At 51.7% G+C, this 26695-nt stretch overlaps 1 protein-coding gene across 3 annotated transcripts in view; it reads right to left on the bottom strand.

Moving 5' to 3' along the window:
* The window catches only part of PRMT8 (protein arginine methyltransferase 8), a 71543-nt gene that overhangs the window by 21348 nt on the left and 23500 nt on the right, over window positions 1–26695 (bottom strand). For all 3 annotated transcript variants that reach the window (XM_070453162.1, XM_070453163.1, XM_020869810.2), the window contains 5 exons: window positions 19277–19462; window positions 10968–11123; window positions 8329–8392; window positions 1908–2050; window positions 1231–1318 (listed from right to left, as the gene is read on the bottom strand). In XM_070453162.1, coding sequence (XP_070309263.1) covers window positions 1231–1318; window positions 1908–2050; window positions 8329–8392; window positions 10968–11123; window positions 19277–19462 — 637 coding nt within the window. The remainder of the gene's footprint in view (window positions 1–1230; window positions 1319–1907; window positions 2051–8328; window positions 8393–10967; window positions 11124–19276; window positions 19463–26695) is intronic.

The following is a 26695-nucleotide window of genomic DNA, read 5'->3' on the forward strand; positions in this document are numbered from 1 at the left end:
CCAGATGGGCCGGAGGGCTCAGACAAATGTCCCATTTCTGTCTTGTCCTGACCTGGCTCTGAACATGCTCTGAGTTTATATTTCCAGCAGCACAAAGACTAGACTTTGTTGGACTCTGGAGTCCTAACCTCTGGAGGCCGGAAGCCAGTCTGCTCGATCTGGGAACCTCTCCGTCATAGGGAGAAGAGGGGTGTTTAGCACTGTGCTGGCAAGAACCCAGATCTGCGAAGCCTGTTGGACCGTTTGGAGTTTCTGCTTATGCTTGGGGTTGGATCGTGGTGTGTGCTCACTTGTATGTGTGTGGGGGGTGGGGGGGAGGGCTGGATCGTGTGCATACTCACTTGTAAGTGTATGTGGAGGTGGAGAGGTGGTCTTTGCCCTTTGTCGCTTCAGTTAGTTCTGGCTAAGGACACAAGTCTGTCTCTAAATCTTGTGTGTGTGTTCAACTGCTAAGTCATGTCTGACTCTTTGCGACCCCTTGGACTGCAGCACTCCAGGCTTCTCTGTCCTTCTAAATCTTATGGAGGCATAATCTGTTTAATCACATGGAGGACCAGGCTTGTATCCCTTGAGAACGGTCACTCTTTAAATGAAATAGAATCAAACAACTCTTTGGGGACCAGATAAAATGTTGGAGGGTTGTGCGGGGGTGGGGGACGTTTTTTCTAAGAGGGCACCTTTTCAACTGATTAAGCACAAAGAGACCAGATTCGGATGAGCACCCCCGCCACCCACCGCCACTCTCCCATCCACATGCTCAGCCTCCATCTCCCTCTGTATCTTACTTATATGAAGGAGAACCAATATTATGCTGACAAATTTCAGGGATACAAAGGCAGAGTTCAAACGACTGGTCTGGCTGGAGACCCTCCCTGTCCTTATGTGGATGTTAGGGAGAAATGACCTTTAGTAGCTTTCAACCACCTGCCGGCTCTGCAAAAAAACCTCAGCTTCTGCCGCTTCATTCATTTTCCATCCACACTGCATTCATCCTCTCCCTGCTTTATTTCCCACCAGCCACAGTCTTATTTCCTCTCTGTAGAAGCCCCACCCTTGGGACCAGCAGAAAACAGCCAGAGAGAAGAGTCCGGAAAAGGTCACAGGTGTAAACTCCTCAGAGGCACAGCAGCTGTGTCTGCGAGACTGACCACTCATGCCCAGCCCTCTGAAGTGCTTCCCTCCCCCAAAAGCCCCCCTCAAAGCCCAGCAGAGGATGAAAAGGTGACTTACAGTGGATTTTGAAGTCCTTGTACTGTCTGTCCTCAATTGCTACCACGTACAAAGCCGCCCGGTCTGGAAACATAAGCCCTCCAGGTTTCTGTTGATGAATTGTGGGGAAATGGGTCTCGTAATCTATTCACCTGACAAAGACATACATTTTTGAACTGCACATAGAGTCACCAGACAAGCATCCCCTCGCCAGCATTCCTCATGCAGCAGACTGTCACCTCGGCCGGGGAGAGGGCTGGGCGGGGAAGCTCAGTGTCGATTTTGGTACCAGTAAAAACCCAAGGGGCGAGGTGGGGTCCATAGGACAAATGTGGAGGGGCAGAGACGTGTTCAGTGAGGGCGGTGGAAGATGTTTTGACTTCTCAGTCTGGAGAAGCTAAGGATCAAAAGCACACTGGCTTACTGGCAGCCGTGCAAACCCTTAGTACTTGTTGACCAGCATAGACTTTGGACAACAGACAATGGATGTCTATTATGTAAAAGAGGCCAAGGTTAGACCTATGAACATTCATTCTGTCCCTCAAAAGCAGATCTAGTTTAAAGAGAGGGGTCTGGGAGCGGTGACCCTGTAGCCCAAGTCCTCTCTGAAGTCCTCATAGTCTCCCTTGGCTACAGGCAGGGGCTGAGCAGCCAGGCAGCCGGCAGGGCAACCAGGCGACAGCATGCAGTAGGCTCACCAGCCACTTGTCCCTGGCGAAGATGACGGTGGTGAGCATCGACTCGTAGAACAGGCAGTAGCCCATCCACTCGCTGATGATGATGTCCACCTTGTCCACAGGCAGCTCCACCTCCTCCACCTTCCCCTTGAATATGGTGATGACTGCAAAATAAGAACCCCACGGCCGCACATTGCAGGGACCCAGGCCGGGAATCATGAGCACCCTGCATCAGGATGTGATCAATCTATAGGGGTCAGCACAGTTCTGATTCCCTTTGCCTTCACCATGCCAGTTTATACTAAGGACTGAAGACTCCTTGTGTGATTCCTCCTAAAGTGTATTGGGCAGTTAAGATCAAACCAGTCCATCCTGAAGGAAATCAATCCTGAAAATTCATTGGAAGGATTGATGTTTAAGCTGAAGCCCCAATACTTTGGCCACCTGATATGAAGAGCCAACTCATTGGAACAGACCTCAATGCTGGGAAAGATTGAGGGCAGGAGGAGAAGGGGGCAACAGAGGATCAGATGGTTGGATATTATCACTGACTCAATGGACATGGGCTTCATCAGGCTCCTGGAGATGGTGAAGGACAGGGAAGCATGGCATGCTGCAGTCCATGGAGTTGCAAAGACATGACTGAGCAACTGAACAATAGCTAAGGGCCTGTGCTGGGCTAAGCCCAGGATGGGGCACTAGGTGCCAACAAGTCCTTGAAGCAGACACAGCATTCTTATTCTCATTTTTAAGGAAAGTGAGGCTTAGAGGGGTTCAATGATCGCCATGGAAACAGAGCCCAGGTCTGATAATCAACGACCTTTACCCTTACCAGGGCCCCCGCCCCACATCAGGTTGCCGTGACAACTCAAGCCCACAGGAGGCTGAGAAGCTGATGCCGCAGTGTCTGTTCACAGCCTGGCCTCAGCCCCAGGGATGCCTGGCTAGTGTTGGAGGGGAGGGAACTTGGTGTTTTGACAAGAGCATGGGTTTTGCACTCAAGGAAACTGGCTTTAAGTGCTGGGTCTTCTCATGATTAGCTATATGACTTTCCACAAGTTACTTGACTGAACTCCAGTTATCCAGATAACAACCAGGAGAAGTGACATCTCGGCTAGAGACTGTACTGATGAAATGACACAGGTGAAGGGCAACCTCACAATGGGGCTCTAGCAAAGGCAAACACTGACACCATCTTCTTGGTGACCAGGTGACTGAGATGTTAAGGTGGATGGGATTTAGGCAAACCCCTGTTCTAAACATCCTCTGCCCCTGAGTCCCTTCCCAGACTCGTCCATCCCCCTACGGAAGGAGAAACTTCTCAGTTGAGCTTTTGATCATTCAACACAGGCATATACCTCACTAGGGGGCTCATTTTGCATTCATTGCTGTAAAGAGCCCAGCAAAAGCTATCCTAGGTGCTGCTGTGCAATTGACAGGGTGATGGATTAGTTGGCTGGTTCCATCAGAACCTTTCCTCTGGAAGGAAACTCATCCTTCACCGTCCTCTGAAAGACCACCCGACATCTGAGCTTTTCTGGGGAAACTAAGCAATGACCTGTGTGTGTTCAGTCATGTTCAGGCTCTGTGACCCCCTGGACTGTAGCCCGCCAGGCTCCTATGTCCCTGGGATTCTCCGGGCAAGAATACTGGAGCGGGCTGCTATTTCCTTCTCCAGGGGATCTTCTTGGCTCAGGGATCAAGCCTGCGTCTTCTGCATTGGCAGGCAGATTCTTTACCACTCTGCCATCAGGGATTCTCCCAGGATGTCAAAAGAGGGTGCCAAAATCTAGGCCTGAGCCTGGAGGGGAGGGGAGTTTGGGGGAGAACGTATATGTACAGCTGGGTCACTCTGCTGTGCACTTGAAACCATCACAACATTGTCAATCTGATTCCCTGGTGGCTCAGTTGGTAAAAAAATGTGCCTGAAATGCGGGAGACCCACATTCGATGCCTGGGTTGGGACAATCTCCTGGAGAAGGAAACGGCAACCCATTCCAGTATTCTTGCTTGGAGAATCCCATGGACAGAGGAGCCTGGTGGGCTACAGTCCATAGGGTTGCCGAGTCAGACACGACTGAGTGATGAACCCTTTCATTTTCAATATAAAATAAGGCTTCCTAGATGGCAGAGTGGTAAAGAATCTGCCTGCCAATGCAGAAGATGCAGATTTGATCCCTGAGCTGGGAAGATCCCCTGGAGAAGGAAATGGCAACCCACTCCAGTGTTCTTGCCTGGAGAATCCCATGGACAGAGGAGCCTGGTGGGCTACAGTCCATGGGGTCGCAAAGTCAGACACGACTGAGCACACACACACTAATATAAAATAAAAAGTTGAAGAAAAATCCAGGCCTGCTATGCAACCTGGTACAAGCCACTTGATATCCCGGTCTTGCATCTGTGAATGGACAGGGTCACAACCTGATCACCTGCTCCTGTCTGTGGTATAGACACTCCCACCCTCTCCCTGTTCTGGCTCAGCCGTGATGTCACAGGCAGCAGGGCTGGGAGCGAAGCCCTCACCCGTGGTACGAGCAGAGTCCGACATGCCTGGGCGGCGGCCACCCCATCCAAAGTGGACCCCAGCTTTCTCAACTGCTCCATCCTATCCTCCAGAGCACCGTCACCATTTGTGATTCTATTGGGATGCTGTGTGTCCACCTGCTTTAGTGTCTGTGCCCTCCCTGAGACTGTAAGCATCATGAGAGCACAGACCTCATCTGTGCTCTTCTCCTCAGCTCCCCTGCATCTGGCCCGGGGCCTGGAGTGTGGTGACATCCCTCCCCCAGGGGTGGGTGCATGAACCCAGTCCTGGGATTATTCATGGGCTGCCTTTGAGGGAAGCAGCCATTGCCAAGAACCACTACAGGTTCATTAACAGCCATTATATCTGATTAACCTCATCCCTTCTTTGGACCAGCCTATTAGTCAAGTTAATGAAAGAAATAATCATAACAGTAGCTAACATGTATTGGCTGCTAACGGCACATGTACACTGTTGTGGTTTATACAGGGCTGTGCTGGGAGACACTTAACAAGGGGGTTCTCCAGGAAGGATGCCCTGACTTGCAACATCTGCCTGTTTCTCCGTGTAAATACTCCCACTGAGGCCAATTTCAAGCCACCAAAAGGCCTGCATCCACTTCTGCAAATTCACTGAAAATTTACTAGGGGACCCAGCACACTATGGTTTTACATATGGTAGCCACGTGAAACCCTCTGTGGTCTGTACCACTGTCATTCCCATTTCCCAGAGCAGGAAACAGGCGCAGAAGGTCAGGTGCCTAAGATCACAAGCTGATCTTTTGGAATTGAGTGTGAACCTGCCAGAGTCGACCACCATGCCGGGCCCCACGTGTGGATCTGGGAAGGCACCTTCTCCGTGGCTTCTCTGGAGGGGAAGCTGACCAAATATTGTGCAAATTCACAGCTGCTCCCCAACTGTATTCAAAGGGGCTGGTTCAGAGCTGAATTGGACTAGACCAGCCCACCGGGGCTGCCCCACTGCCCCCACCCCAGCTCCTGTCCATATGTAGATGACGCCTCACAGAGAACAGTGATCCCCAAAGAGCAAGGCTCTGGGGACTCCTGCATGCATGCTCAGTCCTGTTGGACTCTTTGCAACCACATGGACTATAGCCCATCAGGCTCCTCTGTCCATGGGATTTTCCAGGCAAGAATACTGGAGTGGGTTGCCATTTCCTCCTCCAGGGGATCTTCCCTACCCAGGGATTGAACCCACATCTCTTGCGTTTCCTGCATTAGCAAGCAGGTTCTTTACCACTGAGCCACCAGGGAAGCCCCTGTCTCTGCCTGGGGACTCCGAGTAGATTATAGTGAAAGTGCCAAAGTGAAAGTCGCTCAGTCGTGTCTGACTCTTTGCGACCCCATGGCCTATACAGTTCATGGAATTCTCCAGGCCAGAATACAGGAGTGGGTAGCCTTTCCCTTCTCCAGAGGATCTTCCCAACCCAGGGATGGAACCCAGGTCTCCTGCATTGCAGGCAGATTCTTTACCAGCTGAGCCACAAGGGAAGCCTAGTAGAATGTAAGGAAGAACCAAATCTAACACCAAGTAGATAAGGTGTGATTCTCAGTTTGGATTCAAAGTATCCACAGACTGGAGAGAGGTGAGGAGTTGCTTCTGGGCAGCCACACGTGGGTAGATTACAGATCATGGCTGATGCCAGCTGAGCGCCAAGTGTGGCTGGAGGTCCCCACAGCTGCTAAGGGAGCCAGAGCATCCTCTGCCAGGGTGAGAGGGATGCTGGCACGTGGCCAGAGGAGAAGGGGGCTGAAACCAAAGCCCCCTTTGGGGTGAAGGAACTGGGGGTGTGTCCCTGCATCTGCGGGAGTAGGGCTGCCAGGTGAAGGGGAGCCCCCTTACTCTGTGTGGTCCTAAAGTGATGACCCAGAGCATTGTGGTCAGGGTGCAGGGAGGCAGGCTCCAGCAGAAGAAGTTCTTCAAACCATCACAGCCCCAGGTGGCTGCTGGTGGGACCCTCATCAGGGGAATTGTCCCAGGACTGGATGGCCGCAAGCATGGAGGGATGCTATAGGGCAGAGAATTTGAGCATCATCTACAAAACGCTTGGGATGTGTGACTAGGAAGGAGCAAAGTGCAGAACATAAAGCTGGAAAGATCTACAGTTAATGCTTGCTGTACAGGCTGCTCGCGTGTATTCTCTCTAATCCCCCTTTAATCCTGTGAGTTGAGTGGGGTGGCGTCTCCTGCACCAGGAGCCGGGGCTCAGAAGGGGAACCACCTGATGAAACCCTTCCTGCTGCCCTCTGTGCCTCACACTCTGCTCAGGCTTCTGCGTCCGTGACCCTCATGCTCCAGGGCAGAAGAAGAGAAAGGAGGAACCGACTATTCCCTTTAGTGTTTTGAAAAGTCAATGGATTAGCACTAGTCTTCTAGAACTATGGGTCTCCTGGGCGGGCAAAGAGAGGAAGTGGTGGCTGTCAGCCCTGATGTCCAAGAAGGCACCCTGATCTGAGCACGTGTGTGGGCCACGCGGGTGGCAGGAGCCACGTGAAGGCCGCACGCACGCCTGCAGGTGGCCGTGTGGAGGTGCGCATCTGCCTGGGAACAAACCCATCCGGGGAGCCGTACGGAGGTGGAGAGGGAGGGAGATTGATTGATTCTGGGTAGCAGGTATTTTATGTCCTGGGTTGTTATTTATGTCTCTACACCTACGCTCCCGAGACCCACACAATTGGCTGTTGCCACGTTTCAGAAGCATTTCCATGGAAGCCAAGCTGTCCTCTTTCTAGTATACATGCCAAGACAGAGCACGCTTTGCCTTGAAAAGACCCCCCAGGCCTGTGCGAAGCGGAGGACAAGCATGGGTCAAGGGCGTGGCCATCCACCTGGGGGTAATGGTTTGTCCCTCCCAGGCCTTTGCCTCCGTAGCACAGAATCAAGTGTGAGCCATCGAAATACAGAGCAGGGAATGCTTCCCTCCTGGAGCCACAAGGTGGGCTGAGCAGATGCCACCAGCAAAGGACAGGCCAGATGGGGTCTGAGGCCACGTGATGAGCAGGGGCTCACGCTTGGAGGGGCGTGGTCAGCAGGGGTGGCCTGGCTCCACCCACCCGAGCCTGAGCCCAGAGATCAGGCACCCATGCAGGGGCCTGCCCAGACAGGGGTGGGAGCCCAGCACTGCATGGCAGGTGGGAGAGCAGGAGGTGGTGGCCACACACAGGAAACTGACCCAGTGTGTGCATGCAAGCTAAGTCGCTTCAGTCGTGTCCGACTCTTTGCGACTTCATGGACTGTAGCCCACCAGGCTCCTCTGTCCACGGAGGTTCTCCAGATAAGAATACTGAGTGATGGGAGATACAGTAGTTATTCTGGTCAGGGACCCTTGTGAGAGTGAGCATGTTCAAGATGAGTCCCAGAGGGAGGGGCCGAGGAGATCACAAATGCCTAGGAAAGGAGTGAGGAGAGGAAGGGAAGGAAACACAGCTCCTCTTGTGCTCAGACTCTAGCTGTAAGAAGGTCCCGCTCCCAGGGGCAAGCTACTTGCCAAGACAGTCCATCAGCAGCAGGGCCTGTGGGCATGAGAAGATGACGTTTCTCCAAATACAGAGCCTGGGGTCTGCTGGGATGTTGCTCAGTGGACATAGGGCTGGAGGCATTGAGAGGGAATGGGAGGAGAAGGGACAGCTGGGGCCAAGCAGAGGGCTTGGAAATGAAGGTTTTAGCCTCAGGCCGGGCTCACCGCAGGCTGAGCTGGGACAGATGTGCCCTTGGCAGGCCAGGCAGGGACTGGGAAACTCTGAGCCCTGTGGGCAGAGTCCTGCTAACAAGGGCAGCTGCTGGCCTCCACCTTTTCAAGGCCAAGTGGTCTTACATCAGTTTCTGCCCACCCAAACAAGGAAGTACAAACCCCTCGCCCCCTCCCTCCACGGAAAAGCAGGAGGAGGTACTGCTTACTGTTGTCCAAGTGGTTGGCCTTAATGATCTTCTCTGAGTAGTCAGAAATACTGGAGCATTCAATCTGGAGGGGATACAGAGCAAAGGAGCCAGGTGTCAAAAGAATCACAGCACACAATTTAGGGCCAGTAGAACAGATGGAGGTGCTGAGGCCTGGGGGTGCGGTGGCCTTCCCTAGGCCACACAGCTACTTCGTGGCAGATGGAAACCGAACCTGCAACCCTTCTGAAGCACAGGCCAGTGGCTCTCCCACTATACTGGCTGCTTTTGCCCTGCGATGGAAGGCCTGGCCTCTGAGTTGGGAGATCTGGTAGGAGCGACCAGGCCTCACTCTCCTGGCATGGCCACTGTCCTGGGAGTGGTCAGGGGAAGGAGGTGGGAAGGCAGAGCCCCCAGAGTGACTATGAGCCTCCCTGCTGTCATCCTCCTTCCCCTGGCCCTCCCTGGCTAAACGGGTACCATCCACAAGAAGGACCACCGGAAAAGCGCAGGTCAAGGCTTCGGGGCATCTTTGAGACCCTTCCCCGCCCCATGGGCAGACCTGTGCTAACTCTCACTCCTTCTGCAATCTCCACCTTTGAAAGAATTGATTCTTTTTAATCTAGAATTCTTGCCAGGCTCTCCAAATCTCCTAAGCAAAGTGTGACAGTGTTAGTTGCTCAGTCGCGTCTGACTCTTTGTGACCCCATGGACTGTAGTCCACCAGGCTCCTCTGTCTATGAGATTTCCCAGGCAAGAATAGTGGAGTGGGTTGCCATTTCCTCCTCCAGGGGATCTTCCCGACCTGGGGATCGAACCCCGGTCTCCTGCATTGCAGGTGGATTCTTTACCATCTGATTCACTGGGGAAGCCCCTCCTAAGCATAGGGCTAAGATATTTGAGAAATTAGCTGACTTTCAGCTGAGAGTAAGACCTTGTGGGAGCAGCAGGAGAACACGCCCCAGTCTGGCAGTAGAAAACCTATCTCCCGGGCTGGAAACACAGGGGCAGCTGCCAAGACCAGCAGCTGAAGCCCCCTGATGTGGAAGCAAATGGTGGCTGCCCTGCCTTGCTCAGCTCTGCCCTGGGCTTCTGTCTGGCTCTGGAGCTGAGCTGAGACCTGAGACCCCCTGAAGGGAGGACAGGGTGAGTCACAGGGGGCTTACATCAAGCCCTGAGGCTCTGTGAGCACCTTGGAAGGGAATCAGTCCCTTGACCAGAAGCCCCCATCTTGAGGAAGAGGCTTCATAAAGGAAGGAAGGTTGGAAGGTGGGAAGAGGCAGTGCCGTGGAGACAGCAGGACTTGACCGTGGGCAGCTGGGCTGACCCTGCAGCCTCATATGGAGCTCAGGTGAGTACATCATGGCTCTCCTGGGCAAGGCTACACCAGAGGGGCCTTGAGACTGCCCTGAGACCCCCTCCAACCAGGACCCGGGTATCTTTCAAGTCAGGCATGTAAAGTGAAAGTGTTGTTGCTCAGTTGTATCTGACTCTTTGCAACTCCATGGACTGTAGCCTGCCAGGCTCCTCTGTCCATTGAATTCACCAGGCAAGAATACTGGAGTGGGATATCATTTCCTTCTCCAGGGGATCTTCCCAACTTGGGGATCAAACCCAGGTCTCCTGAATTGCAGGCAGTTTCTTTACCATCTGAGCCATTAAGGAAGGCATGGAGGGGGATGCTGTTCAGGCAGGGGGGTGGGGGTGCACAGGGATTTGGGGAGCTCTAGTCAACTGGGAGCCTGGCAGGGGGCGGGGTCTTGAGACAAGCTGCAGGATGATCCAGCTAACGAAGCCCCACCGAAAGCTTCCTGCCTGCCTCTGCATTGGGCCATCCCGTGCACACGCTGTGTGTTTAACTGCAGCATGCCTTGTATTTTGATTGAGATGAATTCCCGTTTTCCAGCCGTAGACCCACTATGTCAGCCAGCAGCTCAGAGATCTGCTTTCTCAGTTTCTCCCCAGTTCTGGACCCTCCCAGCCCCCTGTCCTGGGGCTGCTCCCAGATGCATTGCGGGAGCTCTCCAGTGGGTCCCCCATCACCACCTCTAGCTGGAGAGGCCACAGGAGCCAGAAGAGCAGGATGAAATCTATCAGCTTGCCTTTAAAGAACAGAGGAAGGAGACTGTCTTGTTAGTGCCCAGGGCCCCCTCCCAACTCTACTAATAAAGACTAGGCATTTGACTTGCACCAAGCACTGTGCTAAGCACTTGATTTAGGTATTAAACTCATCCCCTCCACGTAGTCACCCTGTGGGCAAGGTACTGTAGTTATGTCCACTTTACAGATGGGGAAACCAAGGTACAGAAGAGAAGAGTCCGGGTCATACCTATTGTGAGTGTAAGAGCAGAGATTCCAACCAGAGCTCACAGGTATAGCCATCCTGCCCTGCCTCTCAAGCCCACGTAGGACTAAGGACTCCAAGGTAATGATGACCCCAAAATGGTTTCAGAAAAGTAAAAAGTCCTCTACACACATCAGCAGTTCCAGGGCAAGGCCAGGAGCAATGCCCAGGTGACAGGGAGCTAAGGAGCTTGCCTGCCTCCCGAGAGCCACCCTGACTGCCCCCTGGAGGGTGTGTGTGACCCCAGCAAGGACGGGAATTGGGAGGGGCCAGAAGGACCGGGAAGGGCCAGTGTCCCTGCCGAGGCCATGCTCACCCCGAACACCTTCTTGGCCCCTGCCTTGGCAGCAAACATGGAGAGGATCCCGGTGCCGCTCCCCACGTCCAGGACCACCTTGTCCTTGAACACGTGTTTGTTGTGGTACATGGAGTTCCGGTAAGTGAGCGTCCGTACCTCATCCTTCAGCATCTCCTGTGTGGAAGGAAAGGCAGAGTTGATGTGTTCAGGGCACCTGGCCACACACATATAGGGTCACGCACCCAGGGCTGTCCCGCCAAATTCTTCAGGGACCTCAGCTCTGTCACAAGGACAAGCCACGGGAGAGTGTGGCTAGGCCAGGGCCCCCGCTGGAGACACACAATGCCCTAAAGGTCTGCCCCAGGAAGGTTGCTTCGTACCATCGAAGGAGAAACTCCCATCCAGACCTGGGAAGGCTCCAATTTCTCAAAAACCAATAAAAGGAGCAGTATGAGCACAGCGTGAGGGGTTTAAGTTAGACCTGAAGCAGAACTTTCTGTCGTGGTGAGAGAACTGTCATTCTTACTCCTTTCCTGATTACGTGCCCTGGACTTCAACTCCACCATCAGACATGGAGACAGTGACCTTACACAGTTGCATGAGGCACCAAGAATAGCTCCTGAGGAACAGAGCTTAAGGATGGGTTCTCTGAATAGGTTCTGAGTTTTCTGGAATTGGTTCTCTGATCCGATTAGATTTAAAGGCATTAATGAATCTGTTGCCATTGGTGAAGAGGGCACTGGTGAAATGGCAAAAGTGTTATTAGCCTTAGATATCTGTGATAAAGTTCCTACAAAAGACAGGACTCCGAGTGACCAAGTATTTCCAACCTTATAGCATTTTAATGGGGTGTATTGGTCGGTCGGTTGGTTGTTGCTAATTGTACTAGAAAACTTAAAGGAAGAAAATGATGAGCTGAGGGACTTAAATTCCCAGCTCATTTAGCACCTGAAAACTTCTATGACTTCTAGGAGAAAAAAAAAAGGAAGAAAAGAATAAAAGTGGGGCGTGAAACCCTTATTTTCTTGCAAGGTCAAGATTTCTGAAAAGCAAAGCCAAAGTCTAATCTTGTCTGAATGACAATACAGATTGAATCTCTTATCCTTGCAGGGTCTCTTTGTTAAAGTTGAGTCGTTAACTGGAAAAGAACAGAGTCCTGAGAACTGGAATGGGAACATACGGGCAGATTCGGGTGAAGCTGAGACCTCAAGTTTCTAAATTGCAGTCTTGTCTGCCAGCAGAAACACCTTCTACCCCTGCCCAAGAAAGCTCGTTTTCCTTTTCCTAAAGAGCCTCACCCGTATGTGCTATGCTAAGTCACCTCATCTGTATAGGACTCTTTGCAACCCCATGGACTGTAGCCCACCAGTCTCTGCTGTCCATGGGATTCTCCAGGCAAGAATACTGGAGTGGGTTGCCATTTCCTCCTCCAGGGGATCTTCCCGACCCGGGGATTGAACTCGTGTTTCTTACAGTCTCCTGCATTGGCAGGTAGGTTCTTTTTATCCCTAGCGCCACTGGGATAGGGTTGGTGAGGGTGGTCCTAAGTATTTGTATTACTTTGCAAGCAACTGTACCAGTATGGGGCTTCCCAGGTGGCATTAGTGACTAAGAACCAACCCCTCCCCCCCCCCCCCGCCCCCGCCAAGGAGACGCAAGAGACGTGGGTTTGAGCCCTGGGTCAGAAAGATCCCCTGGAGGAGGGCATGGCAACCAAGTCCAGTATTCTTGCCTGGAGAATCCCATGGACAAAAGAGCCTGGCAAGCTACAGTCCATGGGGTTATAAAGAGTCAGACACAACTTAGTGACTAAACAACAACAAAATAGCAAGGTACAGACACTGACCCAGGAGGAGGTGTGATACACACCAAAATAACTACATGATACTTGTAACTTATACAGATTGAAATCTGGGGAATAGCTGGTGGGGGGGAGTTGTATAGCAAGAGTGAGAGAACAATTTGAAGGGAACATAAAGTTGGATTGAGCCGAGTCTATTGACATGGGTCCACTGAGCAAAGATTGTGGATTCACTGTTTTACCTCCAGGGGCTTGGAGCGCATCTAATAGTTGTGGTTGATTGAAGCAAACATGGTCAAAGTTAGCTGACACTAAATGAATTGGAAATGCCAGCACATCCCTGATAAGCAGAAAAAGAAGGTATCCAAAAAGAGTCAGGGAGATTGGAAAGGTAAAGTGCATCTGTCATGTGAGACCCACACACCAATGCCAGAGACAGACCCACCCACCAATGCCAGAGACAGACCCACCGCTATGAGGCAGAAGTTTACAAGGGAAGTCCAGCATCCTTGACCAGTTCTGTGTGCCCTTCTCTCTAGGTCAGAAATTATACTGGGAATTGAGATCCAAGTTACCATGGGATCAACATCCAGCTGGGATCCTGGGGTAGCAGGGGCCAACTTGTGGCATGTAACTACCAAAGATGAGGAGGGTGCGGTCACTGCGAAGGACAGGAGAGCCAGAGCAGTATTTGGAAGAGTTTGGCTCACCAAACCCTAGGGGGTGACCAGTTAACTAAAATACCTCTAGAAAATAAGTCGTGAGAAGCATACTAAATTCTTACTTGTTCTGTTTCAGCAAAAAAGTTATAGGTCTAGTGAATGGAAGTCTGGCTTGAATCACCAAAACAGGGTCATCGCTCCTCAATGGATTCCCAGATTTAAGCCAGTTTACAGACTCAGGACTCCTGGGATAAAAGGAAGGCCATGTTATAGGAGAAGAAAACTTGTCATGTTGCCAAAAATGTGCACTATTCATCTTTCTCCAAGTCTTCCTCCTAGAAAACCTGCAGGCATTTAGTAGTGTGTCTTCATTGGAGAAAGGAAAATAAACAGATTTTTGAGGATTATTGGACACCAGCCCTGAACTATTGGATCACTAGTTTCATGAGATCCATGAGACCATGGGACTAATTCCAGGAAACCCACATCTACATTCAATCTGTCCATTTGGCCCGTGCAGAGAGAGGTGGAACTTCGAGAGTGACCATGGATCCTCATAGTCAGGTGAGGACTACGATTGCAGGGGCTGTCTCAGATGTGGTTTCATTGTTTGAGCAAATCAACCCAGAAGGTTACTGGCCTTTTTAAAAATCAATTTTAGACATTTATCCATCCATATTTTTTCTTTTTTTTTTTTTTTTTTAATTTTTATTTTTTCCATCCATATTTTTTCAAACATTTTTTTTTTTTCTGTCCCATTCTTTCTCTTCTCCTCTTGATCTCCAATTACTCGCATGTTTTACCACTTAATTCTGTCTTACAGTTCATCAAGGCTCTGTTTCACTTGTCAATTTTTTTCCTCTCCATTCTTCAGTTTCAATGATGTCTTTCTTTCCTGTCCTCATATCCATACATATTTTCTTCTGTGTATTCTATTTGTTATTAATTCCATCCAGCAAATATTTGGTTTAGATACTGTGTTTTTCAGTTGGAAGATTTCAGTTTCACCTATTACATCCATTATCTCTCCCTAGAAACTTTTAAAAATCATTTTTATTATACTGATAGCTATTTACAAATCTTTATCTTATCAGTCCAACACCTAGGCTGCCTGTAGATCTGTTTCTATTGACTGATTTTTCTCTTGACTATGAACCAAATTCTCTTGTTTCTTCTCAGGTCTTGCCACTTATCTTTTATGCCACGGATGGTGTCTAAGGAACAATAGTAGCTGAAGTTAGTTGTTTCTCTAAGTGGGAATGGCCTTTCTTTCTAGGCAGCTAGAATGGTGAGTTGATCGGCTCAGTCCAATCAAGGGGTGAGCAGATTAGGAGTTGAGTAGGATGCGTTCAGATGGGGGAATTTAATTCATCTATCAGGGCCTTGGAATTCAACTACAAGAGCTAAAAGTATTTGTGCTTGCTTTTCAGTCTACACACTACTTCCTGTGTTGCCCCAAGGCTCATATCTTTGGTTATCTTAGAAGCTGAATAAGGTGATGGCTTGGTTAGACTGAATTCATATCTCAGTCTAAATACTTTGAAAGTGAGTTTGTGCCTTTCCTTCCAGAAGCTGTCAGGGACCAAATACTGTAAGATCACTTGACATTAAAAAAAAAAAACAAACAGGGCCTCAAATCTGAGAGCCTACAAGACTGAAAGATGGCATCCTCAGAACCAGGCAGGGGGCACAGTGTGCAACCTGTGCTCTATAAGGAAGGGGCCAGGACACCTGCACGCAAACCACAGCTCCAGTGAGCTCTCTGATAGGCCCAGAGTATATTTATCCTTCCGTGTCTTAGTCTCATTTGAAAAATGGGATAATGAGAGCAGCTATTTCATAGGGTCGTTGTCATGACCAAATAAGGGAAGGAATTGTTACAAAAGTGCTTAGCTCTGGGTCTTTCTGAAAACAAGGACCCTTTTCATCTCTGGGAGGAGATTGTTGAGGGTGAGTAGGGAATGGAGGCAAAAAGATGACAAAGATTCAGAAGTCTCCCAATCACACGCATAGTTCCAACTCCACTGCCTTTCCCAGTGGAATTAGATCGGCCCAGTGTCTCTGCAGATTCTGCTGTTGCTAAAAGGGATCTCCCCAGGGTCCCCTTCAATTCGTCACCTTTTGTCATTTCTTTGGCCCCCTTTTCCCTTCCTTAAGGCTTCAGACCACAGGAGTTCAGTCCAAAGGCACTAGTTGTGGGGGAAGAGAAACTGTGGCGTAGCAAGGCTATCTCCCTGGCTCCCCAGCCCTCCCTCGCTTCAATCCCTCCTGAAAGAGAACAGCCCGGAGACATCTGCAGACACTCAGACAGGAGCGGGCCAGTGCAGTGGCAACAGCTCCCACCCCCAGCTGGGGGTGACTTTGTCTCCTGCCCACTGAACACATGGTGGCACATTGACTAATGGCTGGGAAACGCGGCCCCGAGGAATCTATTTCAAAAAGAACCTGCAGCCAGACTGTCAAAAGAAGAGAGCTGGCTGGGAGCGGGTGGGGTGCCCAGGCCTGGGGGAGGCTGGGAACACGGTTGCGCCGGGCTTGATTCTTCTGGCAGCGGAGGCGGGATCTCACAGGTCGTGGGGCCGGGCCCCTCCCCTCTGCACACGAGGACATCTGTCGCTTCCGCTCCTTTCTTCTCGCAGAGGCCGTGGGACAGGATTCACGGTCCTCCTCTCCCTGTCCCCTGCCTTCCCAAGGCCGAGCATGGAGTCAGCTCTGGGGGAACCATAGGATGCAAGACCAGAAGTGTTCAGAATCACTTCCCACTGTGCCTCCCAACCTCCAGCGGTGCCCCCCACCACCACACCGGGCACTTGTTTGTATTTGCCGACTAATCAAACCCAAGCCTGCCCATGTCGTGTTTCCTAAACACTCGCTGGTCACTATGAATCAGCGAACTGGCGGCACTGCTGCCGGCCCACGTGAGGGTCTTGCTGAAGACGGGAGAAGCCCGCCGAGTGGCCAGCTCGGTTCCGGGTGGGCTGTGAGGTGTGGGTCTTGTCCAGACTAGGAGGTAAAGGCATCCCCACTAGCCATCTGGCATGGAGAGGGGATCTCTGGTGTCTGATAATAGAGAAATGTCTGCAAAGGATCACAGAAGGAGGTCTTCCACCCGTCCTGACCTCCTTTCACAGCGGGCAGTCACAGAGACGAAAGGGCTGGAGGGGAGCTTAGGGGTAAAGGGAGGCCAGTTAGCCCCCGCCACTATTAAAGACCCCTGCGTTTCCCCAGGGGCCAGGATCTAGGGATGGCCCCCTGTGATTTCACCTGGGGCATCCAAAGTACTTCCCGATGTGAAGGTCTGGTAAACTATTTTAGGACAGGTTACTAAGGAGAGATGTGAAGTGCGTGACCTGAATGTAGATCCTCTCTCTACTCCAACTTCACAAGCTCACTCAGTCCGCACTCCGCTCGTATGTGTTCAGGAGCAGGTGTGAGTTTTCCAGTGACACATGAAATGCAGGGAACCTGATCATACTGTCTGCAGGAGGTCACCCTGGGTGACTCCCCCCAGGGGACATCAGACGCTCCAGATGCCCGGCCATGGAGGGACCAGCAGTGCCCGGGTGAGTAGATGCGCCACTAATTCAACAAACCCGTACGAATCAGACAATGTGCCGAGTGCCTGGGTCGGAGGCCGGGAACCCTGTCCTGAAGGAATCTTAGAGGCCTAAGAGCTCAGAGAGAGCATCCTGCCCACATGTGTTGTGGTGGGCGGAGGGGTCAAAGGGAGCGGGTCAGACGGGGGGGCCTACCACAGTTGGCTGGTCCTTAACAGGAGGCCCGGGGTGGGGGTATTGGGGGACCTCTAGAACTATTGTCCCGGTGCTTCAGGGCGTAAAGAAGCTGCCTTCAATGCAGAAGACCTGGGTTCGATCCTTGGGTCGGAAAGATTCCCTGGAGGAGGAAATGGCAACCCACTCCAGTATTCTTGCCTGGAGAATCCCATGGACAGAGGAGCCTGGTGGGCAGCAGTCCATGGGGTCACCAAGAATCTGACATGACTGAAGACTGACACAGAACTGCTGCTTCTTCCTAGGAACCTGCTCTGAGACAGGTGCCCAGAGTCCCAGGCTGGTCCTTTAATTAGAGGCAGGTTCCTGAGGAGGGAAGCTCTTGAGAGCACCCTTCCTGCCTCCTAGGACAGGGCTCCATCCACCATCCCCACCCAGATAGAAAAGAAAGAAGAAAATGTTAGTCGCCCAGTCGTGTCCGACTCTTCGGGACCTCATGGACTGTAGCATGCCAGGCTCCTCTGTCCATGGGATTCTCCAGGCAAGAACACTGGAGCGGGTTGCCATTCCCTTCTCCAAGGAATCTTCCTGACCCAGAGATTGAACCCAGGTCTCCTCACAGCAGGCAGATTCTTTACCGTCTGAGCCACCAGAGAATGCTAGCTTCCCAACCCCAATGGGAACCACCAAATGCTGCAGGCTCAGCTGCCCAGGGGTCCCTCGGCCGGGACCCTGGAGCTAAACACATGGTCCAGCCCCTTTCCCTGCAGGCCCCATGCTCTGATGCGGAGGGCCATCTTCAGGGGGGGATCAGACCCCTCCACCCTCTACCTCCTTGGGAAACTGCAAAGGGACCAGCAGGAACAAAGGCAAAGTTAGAAAGAGAGAAAGAAAGGCCCATTTAAAACGCTGTACGGCCCCAGGGCCACAAACGCGAAGGTTTCATTTCGAGCTCTGCCAAGTATCAGCTTGAGCACCAACAAACCAGCAAAGATGAATGGAGGTTGATAAGAATCTTAAGGTCGTATAGCCTCATCTGTGAAATGGGGACAAATAATAATACCAACCTTGTTGGCTTTTTCGGCCTGAGGAACCAATGAGTCAGTAACATAAAACATGGGGAACAACACCCAGTGTGGATGGAGTAGGCACTCAGGAAAAGAAAAAGCTGCCTGTGACTTATTAAACATGCCTTTGGCAATGCAGCACCACTGTTTGGATACAGGAAGGGTTTACAGAAGCATCTAATTGAAAGGGGAGCTCCGAGACTCCTTTTGAAAAAGCATTTGCATAGCAAGCGAGCCTTTGTTCCTTTTTCAAAACGTTTTTGTACAGTAGGGGGATCATAGAAACACTTTCCTCATAGAGTGCTTGGGGCTTCGATGCAACGACACAGATAGCTTGCTGAGAAGAGCGGCCAGCCCTGAGTACGCACTTGGCTCATCTCATGTCTGTTGTTTAGTTATTTATCTGGGGTGAGGAGGTGCTGGAGGTGGTGGGGGAGGGAGGTAAGAAATACTGCCTGTGCCCCCGCTGCAGCCAGGAAGCTCTCGTTAGAAGGCTCTGTTCTGTTCCGCAGCTAACATCAATCTCCCCTGCTATGGAAGAAGACAGCATTTAGACATAAGAACTTCCTGAGAATCAATCAGGGTGTCAGACAGCCCCAGGTTCCCAATGAAGCCTGCTGATCCTGCCTAGAGGTGCTCACTAGTCCAGAGCGAACTTGCGGACCCATGTCTGCCTGAAGACAGGACATCAAGATGCCAGAAGAACCCCAGCTGCAAAGCATCTGGTAGTAAGGACCAAGGATGTCTGGTCTTCTTGGACCTCCAGGCTCAGACTCAGGAAGAGGTGAGGATGCTGGACCATAAAACAAGGACCCCAGAAGCATCTCTTCCTCTCCGATTGAGAAACACCCAGTCACATGCTTTCCCTTGCTCACCGGCTCCAGGCCTGGCCCTGATCTCTTACTTGGGGAGCCCCCAGGATGAAGACAGGCCCTTGGCCTTGAGCTTTGGGGAGATCTCCCTTAATGACAGCAGAGAACTTCATGCGGGATGCTGACCTAGGAAAAAGTGCGGTCACCGCAGGACCCAGCTTGCCTCGCTTGGCCAAAAGCGCAGAATGCCGTACCTCGTGGATCCCAAAGTGGGCGTAGGAGTCGAAGTAGTAATCCCTCGAGGTCATCTCCTCCGGGTTCAGCAGCTTGGACATCTTGCCCCGTCCCGGGCAGCTGGGCTGAGTGGACACGTGGTGGACACACTGCACAGGCTTGGCTGGGACGACCGGCTGCGGGGGCTGAGATGGGGGGCTGCTCACCTTCGGGAAAGAGGAGGGGCAGGTGTGAACAGCGGCCACGTCATGCCTTCTGAGATTCCGCCCTCCCTCTTCCTCTCCCTCCCCTCCCCCCAATCCAGCTTCCATCAGCCCCAGCAGCCAAGGTGAGAAGGGATGGTATCCCCAAGCTGATGGTCGTGCTGTGTGGTCGGCAGTGTGCTTACCTAGGAACCAAACCTACCTGTTGTTTAGTCGCTAAGTTGTATCCGACTCTGCAAACCCCATGGGCAGTAGCCACCAGGCTTCTCTGTCCATGGGATTCTCCAGGCAAGAATACTGGAGTGGGTTGCCATTTCCTTCTCCAGAAGATCTTCCTGACCCAGGGATCAAACCCATGGCTCCTGTATTGGCCACTGAGCCATCAGGGAAGCCTCCTGAATTTAACCCAATTCTGTCTCCTACTAGTTGGTGACCTGGGCTGATGTGTGCCTCAGTTTGCATATCTGTCAAATGGGGACATTAATACCTTTCCTTAGAGGAGAATAAAGGGAAAGAGGTAATAGTGTCACATAGCACCCCATAGCAAAGTGGCTGGAGTATGGATCTCAAGGGCCAGTCCCCTTAAACATGAATCCCTGCCACTCACCAGCTGCACAAACTTGGCCAGAGTTATTCACCTCTTGGCGCCTGTTTCCCCAACTCTAAAATGGGAATATAAAGGTCCCCACTTCGTAGAACCGTCCTGAAGACTAGGGAAGGTGGTATCTGAAAAGGGCTCAGAGAAGGGCCCAGGGCACCATGAATGTATTTGACGAAAACAAATCCCATCTGTATTCTTAGGCAGCTCAAGCTCCTGGACTTCTCTCCACCACACAGGCAGCCCCCGGCCCCCGAAATGCAGGTCTCTTGGGTTCTGGTTTCGCACACCTGTTGTCTGCCCTCCCCCGGTTTCTGGTTCACTGTTTGAATCTGAACTTCAGCAGAAGTTTGCTCTGAGCTGCAAGTGCCCTCACTGATAGACAACCTCCTGTGAGTGCATGGCCCATCCCTGGTTCCCTGACCTGACAGCCAGCTCAGTTCCACCCCCCTCAGCTGCTGCTCGGCACTGACCAGTCCTTCCTCCTCCACTGGCTAAGGGGACGGCAGAGGAGGAGGCCGAAGCCCAGAAGTTCAGGTTTCGCTGCAGAAACATGGTTCTGCCAGGAGAAGATTGCCTTTCCCAAAGTGTAGGAAATCCAGGCGTCCCGAATTTGTACAAGTCTATTTTAAGTGATGCGTTAATACGTGTAAAGAGTTTAGAACACTTTTTGCATATAGTAAGTGCTTTATTATATGAATTATCATTGGTTAATTAATGCTGAAGCTGAAGCTCCAATATTTTGGCCACCTGATGCAAAGGGCTGACTCATTGGAAAAGACCCTGATGCTGGGAAAGATTGCAGGCAGGAGGAGAAGGGGATGACAGAGGAGGAGATGGTGGGATGGCATCACCGACTCAATGGACATGGGTTTGAGCAGACTCCAGGAGATGTTGAAGGACAGGGAAGCCTGACGTGATATAGTCCACGGGGTCACTAAAAGTCAGACATGACTTAGCCACTGAAAAACAGCAACAATTGGTAGTAGTAGTAACAATATTCCGAGTACACTAACATCTCCTTATTTATGCCTCAGTTTTCTCATCTGTGTGCTGGGTCAACACAGACTTACTATCTCCTCTCCAGCAAGGGAAACAGGGAGGTCCTAGGACAGAGCAAGATCAAGAGGTCCGAGTCCATCCCCTCCACTGTCCTGCAGGCATAGCCCCAAGACTGCCCAGAGCCCTGGGCTGGAGGGAAGCGAGCTCGAGGGGGTGGTGATGGTCCCGTTTTCCTGGTGTATCTAGGCTACAGCCTCTGGGAAATAAGCAGACTTCCCAGTTTAGCAACATCAGATTCCAGGTCGGCACGATCCCGGGCTGTCTGGCAGAGGAGGCAATGGGCTGCCTCATTAGAATGCAGCAGGTGCGCCCACCCCACACTTGGGATGTTGGTCACGGCCTCTGGGAGGCTAAAAATAGACTGTGTCAATTGCACACTCCCGTGCTGGCTGCAGAGTCACCTCTAACGCTGGAGAGGGTTCTGTGCATGAAGCTGACCCCAAGCTTGACTCCGTTTAAATGTATTAAGGAGACAGAGAGTCCCAGCTGGACTGGGCTATCCCACGGGCAAGGTCACAGGGGCCTCCTGCACCCCTGAGCTCCATGCCTCTCTGAGTCCAAGGTCCTTGCCACGGGCTTCATGAGTTTCTTTCCCTGGTGCCAACTTACAAAGTGCCACCACGTGCCTCCCATTGCATCGCGAGGCAAACGATGGATGGATTCGGGACCGTTCATCTCACTAATCACAGGTCCAGGGGACAAAGAATTGACTGTGACCCAAGCCCTGGTACCAAGGCCGTCAGCCCAGCTTGGGCTCCTGCAGAGAGAGGGGACTTGTGATCTGCCTATTGGCGGCCAGGGTGCTCTGTCCCAGGGGGCTGGGGTGGGCAACAGCAGTGGTACGTTACCTCCAGGCATTGCCGCCTGTTTCATTTCGCAAACACCCACTGAAATTTGGCAGCCGTGAGTGCTGTGCATCCAGTGGAAGAAACAAACATGCAAGTACCATGCCCTCAAAAGACACGATCTAGTGTGAGCCGGAGACCCTTGAGGCTCCACTGGATGGTGGAGAAAGATTGGTTTTACAGGAAAAACTCAAGCTAATTGCTCTGGGCCAGGGCGGGTGGGGGTGGGGGTGGAGTGTGGGGTGTGGTGTGAGTTCCAAGTACAGAGAAGTCACTTCAACTTGAAGATTGAGAGAGACCTGAGATCGTGGGGCTTTCTCCATGGATTTTGGTGGCTGAGGATGACCGGAGGGAGTTGACTAGAAGGACGTGAGAATTCCAGGAGGGCGTGGCTTCGGCAAATAGGAAAAGGGTAGAGAAGAAGTGGAGCTTGTTTGGGGAACATGGCGGGGATACTGGGAGATCGGACTGGAAGAAATTGCAGCCAGGCTAAAAGGTTGTAAATAAATATGAGATTGAGAGGGAGCTGTTGGTGGTTTGTAGTCAGGAAGCTCAAAGGTTTGAGCTCTACTTGATGAAGAGTGATGCGCTGGCAGCCCGTGGGGGGTGTGGTGGGGAGAGCTGCAAGGAGGAAGGATGAGGCGGCAAGTGGGGCTGGGAGGCAAAGTATGAGGCTCTGAGCCCAGTTCCAAAGTCCAGATAATGAGCCACTTAGCCACTGTGGCATCAGAGGGGCTGCCTGCCAGAGAAATCGCAGAAATAGAATCCACAGGAGTTGGCAACTGTCGGAAGGGAGGGGAGAAGAGAGATGCTGGAATCAAAGATGACTTCAACATTTCAAGCCTGGCTGACTAGGAAAGTGGTGGTGACACAAACAGAAATAAGCTGGTCAGCAGGAAGAGCCTGCTGGGGCCGGGGGTGGGGGAGGGGGGAGAATAAACTTCGATTTGCCTGTGAGAAGTTGGACACGTCATTGCACCACATGAGGAAAGATGTCCGGCAGGCAGGCGGTGATGTCGTCCCAGCCGGGAAATGCCATAAACACAGCCAAAAGGTCAATGGGAAACTGAGAAGCACGTCTCTGCCACACAAGGCAGCGAAGGTTCATATTCTTCACGCGGCAGAAGTGTTAGCTACTCAGTCGTGACTGCTTCTTGGCGATCGCATGGACTGTGGCCCACCAGGCTCCTCTGTCCACGGAATTCTCCAGGCAAGAACACTGGAGTGGGAAGCCCTTCCCTTCTCCAGGGGAATCTTCTCGACCAATTTAGGGATTGAACTCGGGTCTCCTGCATTGCAGACAGATTCTTTACCCCTTCAAATGGAGGGAGCCCTTACAAACCAGCCAGAACAAGAGGAACATCTCCAATTTAACACTGAACGAAGGATCTTACAGTCAACTCACATGAGGATCACCACAAATGGCAAGTTAACATGCTGCCAGAATATTCAATCTCTCTGGAAACCAGATAACATCCAGTGAACACGAAAAAGTTATAACTTTTAAATTACAAATAAGCGCAACTCTCTCCCTACCCACTCCAAAAAAAAAAAAAAAAAAAGAAGTAAAACTGGATTTGTAATGATTGCAGAAAAATAAATGCTTTCAGATACTTCTAGTGCTAGTGAGACTTTTTGGGGAAATAGTTTGACAAATGCATTAAAAGTGGTAAAAAGCACAAATCCTTTAGCACAGCCATTCCATTTTTTTAAATATATTCTAAGGAAAGAATCGTGGATAATCATAAGCACGTGGCTGTAAGAATTTGGTGATGACTCTATTCATCATGGCAGGAAATGAGTCAGGGGCTTCCCTGGTGGTCCAGTGGTTAAGACTTTGCCTTCCAGTACAAGGGGTGCAGGTTTGATCCCTGGTCAGGGAGCTTAAGATCCCACATGCCTTTTGGCCAAAAACACAAAACATTACACAGAAGCAATATTGCAACAAAATTCAATAAAGACTAAAAAAAGGAAGAAAGAATATGAGCCAACCTGGGGTTTTCACAAAACAGAACTGATTGTACAAACCACGGAGCATCTACACAGCCGTTTCAAATGTGGCGGAAGAGTGTTTAATAACAGAAATGTGATCGTGACGAACTGTGGGTTGAGGAGCGCCAGTGGGAGAAGAGAGAGCATTTTTAGAACTGAAGGCTCTTCATGCCTGTGAGTAAGGAGGGGAGGCCTGGGGAAGGTCCTAGAGTCGGCGGCAACTGTCACAGCGTGTTGGGTTGTGGACAGTTCATTCCTTCCGTCCTTGTGCTGGTTCATGTATTTTTAAATGTACCGCCACGAACCAGTAGGAGTTTTGCGAAGAGCCGAAAGTAGAAACACTGAACTGTGACCCCAGACCTCAGATGGAAGCTTAGGCTGGCTCTCTAGATTTGGAGGCCATCTGCAGAGGAGGGGGCCTGAGGGGCTCACTTGGAGAGGACTCAGGGAAGAGGTAGGGGGGTGAGGATGGGGCAGCGAGGAGCACCCTCCTCTGAGGACCTTGGAGGCACCAGGGGACGTGGAGGAGGGGCTCAGGAGCACGTGTCCTCACGCCTCTGGTTCTGGGACGGCCCCTGCTCTGAGGACAGGCAACCCAAGCACTGCACTCCAGCAGCCAGACAAGGGCGCCAGAACAAAGCCGACCTCGTTCAGCCTCCCGTGTCCAGAGGATGCTGTGCTCAGGAAGCTGTGCAGTCAACTAACACAGGAGAGGGCTCCGTGCATGAAGCTGCCCCAATCTTGACTCCACTTAAATACACTAAGAGAGAAAAAGTTCCAGCTGAACCAAGCAGTTGCATGGTCAGGGTCACAGGGGCCTCCTGCACCCCTAAGCTCCATTCGACTCTGAGTCCAAGGTCCCTTCCACAGGGCTCCCCGAGGCTCTGTCTGGTTCTGGTAACCATTTCCACAAGGCTGTCTCCGGTCATGCCCTGGCCTGCCCTCCCTGCTCCTCCGCAGGGCCCTGGGCTCAGGGCACTGCTCTTGTGGAAAATCTCCCACTGTTGCCTGCTCCCCAGTCTGCTCAGGGTCACCTTCTGCTGAGAGGATTTGTGACTTTGTCTTCTATTCTTAGTGCCCGCTGCGGATCAGGACTCCTCGGATGCTGTGACCTGCCCCCAGCTCTGGCCTCTCCCAGGGCGTCTTCAGCACACAGCTTCTCACCAGTACTTCTCACCTGGCATCTCCCTGGCCCACCACATTCCACTGCAGTCAATAGGCCCAGGCTCCTAAAGGCTGAGATATTAGATAAAGGGTTGTGGAAACACTGAAGCTGGAGACTGGAGTAGGGCTCCCTGCAAAAGTGGTGTCCAGCTGGTCCTCGAAGGGTCGGTGGGAATTCCATGGGCAATGCTGGGGATTCAGAGACAGAATTTTTTACCTAACCCGACTTCCACCTGAAAATGGGGGTAGATAATAATGGTGTTGATAACGGTGATGATGGTGGTGATGGTGATGGTGATGGTGGTGGTGGTGGTGGTGGTGATGATGATGGTGATGGTGGTGATGATGGTGATGGTTGTGGTGGTGATGGTGGTGGTGATGATAATGGTGATGGTGATGGTAGTGATAATGGTGATGGTGATGGTTATGGTGATGATGGTGGTGATGGTGATGATGGTGGTGATGGTGATGGTGGTGGTGATGATGGTGGTGATGGTGGTGATGGTGATGATGGTGGTGATGGTGGTGATGATAATGGTGATGGTGATGGTACTGATAATGGTGATGGTGATGGTGGTGGTGATGGTGGTGATGGTGGTGATGGTGATGGTGGTGATGATAATGGTGATGGTGATGGTGGTGATGATAATGGTGATGGTGATGGTGGTGATGATAGGTGATGATGGTGATGATGATGGTGATGATGGTGGTGATGGTGATGGTGGTGATGGTGATGGTGGTGGTGATGATGATGGTGATGATGGTGGTGACAGTGGTGGTGATGATGATGGTGATGATGGTGGTGATGGTGGTGGTGATAGTGGTGGTGATGGTGGTGATGATATGGTGATGACGGTGGTGATGGTGATGATGGTGGTGATGGTGATGATGGTGGTAGTCATGATGGTGGTGATGGTAGTGATGGTGTTGATCCTTAACAGTGACTGAGAGCACAGTGTGTTCCAGGCACTATGCTAAAGATTTTACAAATATCCCATAAAAGCCTTATGATAACTCAATGTGGTACTGAAATTTACAGGTGAGGAAGCTGAAGCTCGAAAAATTCAATCACTTCCTAAGCCCAGAGTTAGCGAATAACAGCGCCAACACATGAACCAGTTACTGTCTGTCTGACAGCAAAGCCGTGCTCTTGACCCCCGATACTGTGGTTGGGCCAGTTCTGTCCCACCAAGCTTGACAGCTTCTGCTGGGAGCCAGACTCTGCCCTCAGAAGTAGGTAGCAAAGCCAGCCCAGACAGGAAGCCCACCCTGGGGTTTGCGGGGGAGGCTCAAAGGCCGTGTGGAAGCAGGGGACAAGCCCCCAGTGGAGACTGGCACAGGCAGGCACCTCGCCAAGGGGACTGAGCTCCAAAGCGAGCCGACAGTCAGCGCCACTGGTGTAGTGGTATCATGCGAGATGCAGACAGCGAACTCCAGGAGAAGTCGGGGCCTGCGTGAGGAAGGGGATGTGTCACGTGGGCAAATCTAGAACTGGGACCTCTAGGAAACAGGGGAGGGGCAGAGAGAGGAGGGAGAGGATAAGGAGGGTGAGGAGCAGGGAGACCGAGAGCCTGC

Source organism: Odocoileus virginianus, chromosome 23 (genome assembly GCF_023699985.2).
Source record: "Odocoileus virginianus isolate 20LAN1187 ecotype Illinois chromosome 23, Ovbor_1.2, whole genome shotgun sequence".
Classification (NCBI taxonomy): Eukaryota; Metazoa; Chordata; class Mammalia; order Artiodactyla; family Cervidae; genus Odocoileus; species Odocoileus virginianus.